The 10538-nt window shown below is 55.5% G+C and overlaps 1 protein-coding gene across 1 annotated transcript in view; it reads right to left on the bottom strand.

The window, feature by feature from the left end:
• Positions 1–266: 266 nt before the first annotated feature.
• The window catches only part of LOC107124878 (phospholipid transfer protein-like), a gene marked incomplete at its 3' end in the record, with an annotated part of 15140 nt that continues 4868 nt past the window's right edge, over positions 267–10538 (bottom strand). The window contains exons 3-9 of the mRNA XM_015428381.1: positions 8723–8845; positions 7431–7530; positions 6509–6637; positions 6028–6183; positions 1127–1190; positions 559–622; positions 267–358 (exon numbers count right to left, since the gene is read on the bottom strand). Coding sequence (XP_015283867.1) covers positions 267–358; positions 559–622; positions 1127–1190; positions 6028–6183; positions 6509–6637; positions 7431–7530; positions 8723–8845 — 728 coding nt within the window. The remainder of the gene's footprint in view (positions 359–558; positions 623–1126; positions 1191–6027; positions 6184–6508; positions 6638–7430; positions 7531–8722; positions 8846–10538) is intronic.

Genomic DNA, 10538 nt, shown 5'->3' with positions numbered 1-10538 from the left:
CAATCTCTTCTCTTCTTCTCCTTCTCCTGGTTCTGGCTCTGATTTCCTTCGGGCAGAAGTGGGCCGGAATCCACTCCTCCCGCCTCCTCCGCCATGCCCCAGCCTGCACCCTCCCAAGTCGCTTCCGACAGTTTTACCCCCCCCTTCCCCCAAAGAGCTTGGAGGAGGGCGGTGGGGGGTTCTCTACTCCTCCTCCTCCTCCTCCGTCTTATCGCCAAGCGCTGCCCCAGACTGGCCGTGCCTTCTCCCTCCCTCCAGGCAGGTACCTTAAAATCCAAGTCCATGGTGTCCGGAGTGATGACGGGGTCCCGCAGGAGGGAGTAGTCTATCCCAATATAATCATTCACTGGGTTGCGCACTGCAGGTGGTGGTGGTGGGGGGGAGAGGAACAGAGCACATTCTGGCCTGGCCTCCAGCATCCCCTTCGCCCCCTGCTCACGCGTGTGCCCAGAAGAGTCACACACACCCCAGACCCCAATGCCACGCCTCTCCTCCTTCTGCCAGTGGGCGAGCCCACCCCCCCTCCACTCCCAAACACCCCCCCCCGTGCACGCTCACCGGGCACCGTGTCCAGGACAGAGTTCAGCAGCACCATCGCTGCGTGGTTCAGCACGGGGCAGATCTGAGAAGAAAAACAGAGAAGGGAGGGGGGGAGCTCCACAGAATCTCCTGAGCTGTGGGGGGGGGGGCACACGACCGCTCTGTGACCAAAATGGGAGGGTTTTTTTCCTGGGGGGAGCCCTCCTCCCCCCAACTTTAAGATCCCTATGGGCTGGGAAAGCACTCTGTCCATGCTCAAAGGCTCCCAACAATGGGTCACATTTAAAGGATAGGAACCTGAAAAAAAAAAGGAAAACCCCCCCCCCCCCGTCGCTGCCCTTTTAGCTGCCACCACTCTGAGCACAGCCAGGTGATTCAAAGGCCGAAGGGGCCACTCAGAGGAGGAATAGCCCCCGTCTCCCCCCCATCCTCCATGGTGGGTTAGGTGGGGGGTCTTTGTTCCTCTCTGCAGCGACCTGAGGAACTGAGCTGCTGCCTGGGGCCCCGTTCAGCCGCAGCGATGGAGGAGCCCCCGAGAGGGGGCGGGGCTTGCTCTCACCCCACCCCCTCTCCGCTTGCTTCTTACCTGCTGGTTGAGGAGGAAGCGCATGCCGCTGGTGATGAAGGTGGCCAGGAACTCATACACCTTTCTGCAGAGAGCACAGAAGCCCCTGTGTCATGATGGCCGGAGGGCCTGCCGAGAATGCAGGAATTGCTCCTCCATCCTCTTAACTCAGCGGATCATGTAACTGACAGGGTTGTTTCCCAGTTTGCAAAAGTAATACACCAGCCGTCTTCCCGGCTCACTGGCTTCGAGCACACTTTGCTTCAGTATAACCTCCACATTCAGAGGCAGTCAACCTCCGAATCCCAGTGCCAGGAGGCAACATCCTGGAAAGGCCTCGGCCTCTCTGCCCTACTCTTGGCCCACCAGAGAAACTGGCTGGCCCCTGTGTGAGACGGGATGCTGGACTAGATGGACCCTCACTGGTCTGATCCAGCAGGGCTCTTCTAAGGTTCTTATGAAGGCCTCGGCCTCTATGCTGTTTGCCCTCCAGAGGAACTGGTTGGCCACTGTGTGAGACAGAAGGAGGAAGAGAAGAAGAGATTGGATTTATACCCACCCTTCACTACCAGGAGTCTCAGAGCGGCTTACAACCTTCTTTCCCTTCCCGTCCCCACAACCGACAACCTGTGACGTAAGTGGGGCTGAGAGAGCTCTTTCAAGGACAGCTCTGGGAGACCTTGTGACTTACCCAAGGTCACGCCAGCAGCTGCATGTGAAGGAGTGGGGAATCAAGCCTGATTCTCCCAGATTAGAGTCTGCGCTCCTAACCACGACACTAAACTGGCTAGACAGGATGCTGGACTAGATGGACCCTCACTGGTCTGATCCAGCACGGCTCTTCTGAGGTTCTTATTGGGAAGGCCTCGGCCTCTATGCCCTGTCCTTGGCCCTCCAGAGGAACTGGACGGCCACCGTGTGAGACAGGAGGCTGGACCACTGTTTCAGCCAGTTTGGTGCAGTGGTTAAGTGCGCGGACTCTAACCTAGGAGAAACAGGTTTGATCCCCCCCTCCTCCACTTGCACCTGGCTGGATGGCCTTGGGCAAGCTGTAGCTCTGATAAGGAGCTGTTCTTGAAAAAGGGCAGTTTCTGTCAAGAGCTCTCTCAGCCCCACCTGCCTCACAGGGTGTCTGTTGTGGGGAGGGGAAGGGAAGGGAGATTGTAAGTCACTCTGAGACTCCCTTAGGTAGTGAAGGGCCATGGGGTATACATCCAACCTCCTCCTCTTCTTTCATCCAGCATGGCTCTTCTTGTGTTCGCATAAGCAGTGGCTCCAGTTTGCTTGCCGCGCGGTCCTCCCACCAAGCCGCAAGAGGCAAACTCTTGGCTTGCATGCCTTGATGTGGGCATGCCGGGTTGCACACATAAGGGGGGGGTGGACTCAGTGGGGCAGCAGCTGCTTTATCTGACAAAGGTCCCGGTTTCAGTCCCCATCGGCGTCTTCAGTTGGAAGCAGTGTTCCCTCTAAGCTGAGTCAGTGTGAGCTAGCTCACAGTTTTTTAGCCTCCAGCTCACACCTTTTTGTCTCAGCTCACAAAGGGTGGCTCCAGAGCAAACTAATGTATGCATTAGCCAAATCTCTCGCTCACAACTTTAATTCCAGTAGCTCACAAAGTAGAATTTTTGCTCACAAGACTCCACAGCTTAGAGGGAACGTTGGTTGGAAGGTCCCGGCGACCAGAGATGGGAAAGACCTCAGCCTGAGACCCTGAAGAGCTGCTGCTGGCCGGAGAGGTGAGGACTGACCCCCCCCCCCAAAGACCCAGAGTCTGACTCAGGAGAAGGAAGCTTCATGGGGGGGGGAATGCCATGGGGGCAAAGGCTCAGCTATCCCATCCTCGTCTCTCAGGCCCACTGTTCCCTCTAAGCTGAGTGAGTGTGAGCTAGCTCACAGTTTCTTAGCCTCTGGCTCACACATTTTTCTCTCCACTCAAGAAGGAGGGCTCCAGAGCAACCTCATTTATGCAGTAGCCCAATGGCTCGCTCACCACTTTAAAGCCAGTGTAGCTCACAGAGTAGAATTTGTGCTCACAAGACCCCACAGCTTAGAGGGAGCATTGCTCTCGGCCACCGCCTTTTGTGCCCCCTGCGTCGTGGCTCCATCACACAAACACAAACACAAACCCTTGGTTAGAGTGACCCCAGGAGACGTAGTTCTGCTCTTACAGAACGGGGAAAGGGGGGGGGCCACGGCAGTGCCCGGGCCCACAGGGAAGAGAGGGCTGGGGGGGGTGTCTCTGCCAGCTTTGCCCTCCAGCCACCCCCTCTCCTGCAGGTTCGCAGTTCCTGCTAAAAAAAACCGGTGCCTCCTCCAGGGCCTTTTCGTTTGCAAATGACCGGCTAAGCAACCCCTGTGCTGCAAGCAATGTTGCCAACTTCCAGGGGGGGGCTGGAGATCTCCCCAAACTACAACTGACCTCCAGGTATGTAGAGATCCGTTTCCCCCGAGAAATTTGCTGTTTTAGGTTTGGTTTTGTTATCTAGCATACGTTTGCCTGATGATTCACAGACTGTGCTTATCAGACATTTTCTTTCTCATTGTTGACGTCCTTGGGACAGTCATTCACTCAGCACAAACATTAAGTCCCAGGGAAAAGAACTAGTCTTCCGCCTTCACCCCCTTGCTGGAGAACCGTGTGTATGCTACACTGACGGCTTCCTTCCGTCTGTTGAGGAACAGGAGATTCAACGGCAATGTGATTTTTCACAGATGCTCCATAAGCTCTCAGCACCCTGGAACACCTGAACTTTTCAGATCTGGATCCACGAAAGGTGTCCGTTTCCCGCATATGCTTTTGGGAAGAGACTTAAAATCTGGATTCATTCTTGGATCCAATTTAAGTAGAGTAGAACAGTCATTTATTTTCATGGACATTCAAAGAGGGGCCATGGCCCAGTGATAAAGAGTGTCTGCTTAACATGCAAAAGGTCCCAGGTTCAATCCCCGGCATCTCCAGTTAAGAGGATCAGGTAGGAGGTGACATGAAAGATCTCTGTCTAACACCCTGCAGAGCCGCTGGACCTTGATGGACTGAGGGTCTCATCCAGTACGAGGTGGCGTCATGTATTGTTCACACATAGTAGCTTTTCCATATGCCAGTGTGGTTTACATATCTTTGATTCTCTATGCCTTATTTTCTCAGATTTAGAACAAAGTCTGAGTCCAGTTGGGCACCTTTGAGACCAACAAAGTTTAATTCTGGTTATCAGCTTTCAAGAAGTGTGCCTGCACACAAAAGCTGATACCCAGAAGGCCAGAATTAAACTTTGTTGGTCTTAAAGGTGCCACTGGACTCAGACTTTGTTCTATTGCTTCAGACCAAAGCAGCTACCCACCTGCATCTTTCTCACACTTAGACTACTTTTAAATAATTTTTTTAAGAAGAGAAGAGATTGGATTTATACCCAGCCCTTCACTATCCAAAGGAGTCTCAGAGCGGCTTCCAAACGCCTTTCCCTTCCCCTCCCCACAACAGAAAGACGCCCTGTGAGGCAGGTGGGGCTGAGAGAGCTCTTGACGGAAACTGCTCTTTTTCAAGGACAGCTCTAGTCAGAACCATGGCTTGCCCAAGGTCATCCAGCAGGTGCAAGTGGAGGAGGAGTGGGGGATCAAACCCAGTTCTCCCAGATTAGAGTCCGCGCACTTAACCACGACACCAAACTGGCTAACTTACTAACTAGAGAGCTGAGTGATTACTGGTTGTGAAGACAAGGTTTTCCCATTGACCCAGAAATAAATGAACTAACTCCTGGCATTTGCTTTCACATCCTAAGCCTGAGACCTGAAAGTGGAAGATGCTGGAGGGAGAATCCAAAAAAAAAGTGGCTTCTGTGTGTTGCCATAATGTGAGAAAAACACCTTTTTAAATTTTCCATGTGGTGGCTTTTGGGCAATACCCACCCACCCCCGACGGAGAGTCTTTAGGCCCAGGACAGGACAGCATCAGTCGGGTCAAGAGGGTTCCTTGGCAAGAAAACCGCCTGCAAACATTTCATCCCAGTTTTGGCAGGAAACAACGAAGCTACAGCCAGAAATGCATCTCTCGTTGAAACAATGAAGATGAAAACCCAGCTAGATAATGAACCATAGAATGTTAGAGTTGGAAGGGACCTTGCAGGTCATCTAGTCCAGCCTCCTGCACTCTGCAGGAGCACAGCCGAAAGAGAGCCCTACATACCTACAACATACCCGAAACATGGTCGTCCAGCCTCTGCTTGAAACGTCCAGCGAAGGAGCACACCCCCCCCCAGGCAGTCTCTTCCACTGCTCAACCACCCTCACAGTTAGGAAGTTTCTCCTGATATTTAGCTGGTGTCAACTCCCTTGTAACTTCCACCCATTAGATCTAGTCTTGCAGTCCGGAGCAAGAGAGAATAGATCTGCTCCATCTTCTACATGACAGCCCTTCAGATACTTGAAGACTGCAATCATGTCCCCTCTAAGCCTTCTCTTTCCCAGGCTAAACAGACCCAACTCTGTCAGCCTTTCCTCGTAAGACTTGGATTCCAACCCTCTAGCCATCCTGGTTGCCCTCTTCTGGACACACTCGAGCTTGTCAACATCCTTCCTCAAATGTGGTGCCCAAAGCTGGACACAGGACTCCAGGTGGGGCCTGACCATGGCAGAATAGAGTGGAACGACCACCTCCCGTAATCTGGACACAAGGCTTCTGTTAATGCATCCTAAGATTGTTAATGCATCCTAAGATGACAGGATCAATCACTTTTCTTTTTGTTATGTGTGCACAGCCCTAGTGAAGAGGCAATCCACCCAGAGGCTGCTTTGGAAATGGGGCAGGGCAGATTTCACCAAGGGGGAGAGAAAAAGCGTCTGGGACCCTCGGTCAAGAGACACCCCCCCACACTGTCATGTGCAGCCAGAGACGCGAGGCCAGGCATCTTGGGGAGGGGAGGGAATACCTGAGCGTGCCGCTGAACCCTGCACGCATGCGGCCAATGGAGGCGTTGCAGCTGCTGTTGGAGATCTTCAGGCGCCCGGCATTGTCCTTGGAGAGTTCCAGCGCCGTGTGAATGTGCACACTCTCCGCGGAAGTGTTTATGGAGCCAATGTCGTAGCTGGGGAGCGAGGGGTTCATAAGGCCAGTGAGGCAGGTGGGGGGGCTCTCCTCCCCACCACAGAGCTCTCACCTGCTTGGAAGCCCACCCAGCCACGGGGGGGGAGGGGGCTGCAGGTCACATGCAGGCTGGGGGAGGGGCCGACCAGCAGAGGCAGGATGGCTCAGGGCCCCCCCCACATACACACCTGGAGGTTCAGAAGCCAGAGGGGAGGCCCTGGGGAGAGGGGGCAGTCCGAGGCGGGAGGGGGGGCTGCGGGGTCCCGGCTGGCTCCCTCCCGCTGCTCAGGCACCCCACGCAGGCTGGGGGCCCAGAGACCACTTACAAGAACCAGTAGAGGATCTGGCGCCGGAAGCGCAGGCTGATGGAGGCGTTGCTGATGTCGAAGGCCAGGTGCTGCCGGGGCTGGAAGCGCAGGTCCGAGTGGGCCATCTGGAGGCGGGTCACCCGTATGCTGCGAGGGAGATGCCAGAGGCTGCCAGGAGGCCCACTCCCCCACCCCCACCCCCAGACTTCTGCGTTATGCTCCTCGGGCAGGGGTCATTTCCTGCAGGAGCGCACAGGAGCAGAGCTCCGGCAGTAAAGAGCCCAGGGGGCGGGCACAAGCAACAAGCCCCACCCACCTGCTCCCAGCAGCCCTCAGTCAGAGCAAGAAGCAGCCAGGTAAGCTGCAGAGCCCCCTCCGGTCCAAAACAGTCCAGTGGCACCTTTAAGACCAAGTTTTATTCAGGTACAAGCTCTCCCTCCTCTGCGAGGACAGATCTGTGTATCCCCCCCCCCAATAGCTAGCAATCCAAAACAGTCCAGTGGAGCCTGAGCGGTGGGTGTTGCCTTCTGACACACTTCCGGTGATGTCAGGGGGTGTGGCATATGCAAACGAGTTATGCTAATGAGGTCCTGCACCTCTTTTTCTACGAAATGACCCCTGTCCTCGGGCGTGGGGTACCTTCTTCGCTGGCCCCAGCCCTCCCTCCCTCCGACCGGGTATCTCTGGGGCTTGGCCCAGGGCTCAACAAAGGCTCTGTTCCAAAGTGCTGCCCCCTCCCCAGGCCACGCGGGTGTTGCTGAGCTCAGCTGGCAGTCCCCGGGCCTCCCTCGAGAGCCACACCACTCAGGAATCCCGGCAGATCCCCGCGGCTTCGTCTTGCTAGGAGGACACTAAAGCAGCTCCAGGCGGATCGGCCATGGCGGCACCCAACAGAGCAGGGCCTGTTCTAGACACGGCGGGGGCGGCCGAGGAGACTCACTTGCTGATGTTGTAGTGGAACTGACCCTCCTTGCCGTGCAGGTCGCCCAGGGTGATGTTCTCCAGCTCCTGCTCCACAAAGCGCAGCCCTTCCTGCTTCACTGCAAAAGCCCCACAGGGTCACCATCTTCCCCCTGCCCCGGCCTTCCCCCAGAGAGCCACCAGGGCACCAGGAGGGAGTCCTGGGGAACAGAAGCCAGCACCCCACCACCACCACCCTTCCTGTGGATCAGGCAGTGCCCCCAAGCAGTCTGCACCAGGCAAACGGCATTATCCCCTCCACTGCCAGGAAAAGGGCACCATCCCCTCCACTCCTGACAGAAGGAAACCATCCCCTCCACTCCCGGGCAAAGGGCACCATCCTCTCCACTGACAGAAAACGGCAGCATTCCTCCACCGCTGGGCAAAAGGCACCATCCCCTCCGCTGCTAGGCAAAGGGCAGAATCCTCCCACCACTGGGCAAAGGGCACCATCCCCTCCACTGCAAAGAAAAGGGCACCATCCTCTCCACTGACAGAAAACGGCAGCATTCCTCCACTGCTGGGCAAAAGGCACCATCCCCTCCGCTGCTAGGCAAAGGGCAGAATCCTCCCACCACTGGGCAAAGGACACCATCCCTTCCACTCCCAGGCAAAGGGCACCATCCTCTCCACTGACAGAAAACGGCAGCATTCCTCCACTGCTGGGCAAAAGGCACCATCCCCTCCGCTGCTAGGCAAAGGGCAGAATCCTCCCACCACTGGGCAAAGGGCACCATCCCTTCCACTGCAAGGAAAAGGGCAATATTCCTCCACTGCCGGGCAAAGGCACCATCCTCTCTGCTAGGCAAAGGGCAGAATCCTCCCACCACTGGGCAAAGGGCACCATCCCCTCCACTGCAAGGAAAAGGACAACATTCCTCCACTCCCAACAAAAAGAAACCATCCCCTTCACTGCCAGGCAAAGGGCACCATCTCCTCCACTGTCAGGAAAAGGGCAATGTTCCTCCACTGCTGCTGCAAAGGGCAGCATCGCCTCCACTGCTGCGCAAAGGACACAATCCTCCCACTGCTGGGCAAAGGACACCTTTCCCTCCACTGCCAGGAAAAGGGCACCATCTCCTCCACTACCAGGCAAAGGTCACTGTCCCCTCCGCTACCAGGTAGAGCGAACCAAAGGCTTGGCCCCTCTTTGCTCCCTCCCCCATGTCAGGTGGGCACAGGACTCTGGGCAGGCTACGCTAGGCAGCCCGCAGGTGACTCCTCCACAAGGTCCTGATCCAAATACCACCACCACCAGCAGCAGCTCCTTACCCAGCTCCAAGCCCTTGGCGGTCACTCGGATCCTACATCCTGGCACCCCGATGCCGCTGGCAGTGCTCAGCCAGAGCGGCAGGAGCAGAAGGCTGTACAGAACCATCCTGGAAGTCGCCCTGCATGGGGGGGGGGAGACAGGAGGGGAGGAGAGAAAAGGAAGCCGGTCCATAATGGTCTCAGGGGGGCTGCCGTTGGGCTTCCCCACGCAGCAGGCTCCTAGCGACAGCGGGGCATTTTGGCCCCCCACCTTCCCCCCAAGCCCCCCCCCTAAATTCCTTTCAGCCCAGCCCCCCCCCCCAACTCTCTGGCAAGATGTGGTGCCCACCACAAACTCGTCCTGTGCTGCTGGGGCCACAGAGCTGACAGCCAGGCAGAGAGCACTGAGAAGCCGGTAATTAAATTACTTTTAATCAATTAGCCGGTGACCCAGTGTCACACTCCCCGAGGAATTAAAATGCCTCCTGACTTAGAAATTCCTGGCTACGGGCCAGCCAAGCAAGCTCCCTACAGGACACAAGAAGCGCCCCTGCTCTGCCCAGAGAGGAGGAGGAGGGCCACGCTCAGGCTATTTGCAAGTGGTTTCCCCCCATCACTCCCTCTTCAAGGTCAGGTGCGCATGCATCCTTTTAAGGAAGCCCTTCGTCACTCCTGCCGCCCTTCACGTGGACGGGGACACGGTGCAGTGCGAAAAGGACCGCCCGTTTGAACCGAGGGCGCTAGAGATGTAAAATTTCCGGAAATTTTGAAGCTTGGAAAAAACAGAAATTTTCAGAAAAATTGAAAAAAATGCTACATTAGCACTTATTTTTTCTTTTCCAGATTGAAAGTCATTCTGTTACTTTAGGAACATAAAATATGACTACAGACATTTTTACTTGGCATGAAATTATCACAACTAGCGTATTAAAAATATAGTGTCTCCAAACAATCATTAAAACAGAATACCCACCCACATGCAAAAACAAAACTGAAACCTTTTTATTTTCTTGTGACAACAGAACCTCCTAAAGCAAGAAATGCATTTTGTTCTTGCATTGGAGAGTTCCGTTTGTAACCTAGGACTTGCTTGTCCTCAGTGCACAGAAATTTGATCAGTCTGATACCATACATATTTGTTAGAAATGATTTGAAAAAATTTTGAACACCTTGTCTTAAAATATTTTATTCATCATGTTAAAATAAAACGCTCCACTATCATTTTTTTTTTCCTTTTCTTTTTTCAATTTTTCCAATTTTGGGGGAAAAAAACAAAAAAGGCTTCAGGGGAAAAAATGGGGGAAACCCGTTTTTTCCTCGAATTTTTCCGGGCCTTCACATCTCTAGGCGAGACAAGCTCGGAGCGGCGGCGGAGCCGTCGGGCGGCGCTCTGGCTGTCCGGCGGAGCGCAGCTGCTCCTCCTCGCGGCCACTTGCCGGAACTGCAGGCTCCTCCGAGGAGAAAGAGCCGCCGGCCGCTCGACGTCGACTCTTTCGCTTTCGGGACGCCGCTGGGATTCTGCTTTCGCTTTAATCCCCGGGAGAAGAGCTGCAGCAGAACCCTTCTCGAATCGGGCCTCAAAGTTTCGAGCGGTGAACTGCAGGTGGTTCTACCGCACTGCAGAACGGGCAGCAGCAGCAGGACACCTTCGCAAACGGTCACAGGACAGTCCACCCCTGCAGTGAGGGCTGGTGCCGCCTGCTTTCGCGGCGGCGTCTGGGGCCGTCGGATCCACGGCCCGCGCCTCGGTGGTCTGCTGCCGCGGGCGTCGCCCGTTCCCTCGTGCTGCCTGCAGGCCTCCTCCTCGGGCCAGGGCGCGGTGGATCGCGGGGGGGGG

Source organism: Gekko japonicus, unplaced genomic scaffold (genome assembly GCF_001447785.1).
Source record: "Gekko japonicus isolate JY-2015 unplaced genomic scaffold, Gekko_japonicus_V1.1 scaffold5777, whole genome shotgun sequence".
Lineage (NCBI taxonomy): Eukaryota > Metazoa > Chordata > Lepidosauria > Squamata > Gekkonidae > Gekko > Gekko japonicus.
Note: the sequence above shows the minus strand (reverse complement) of the source record. Positions and strands in the feature narration are given on the sequence as shown.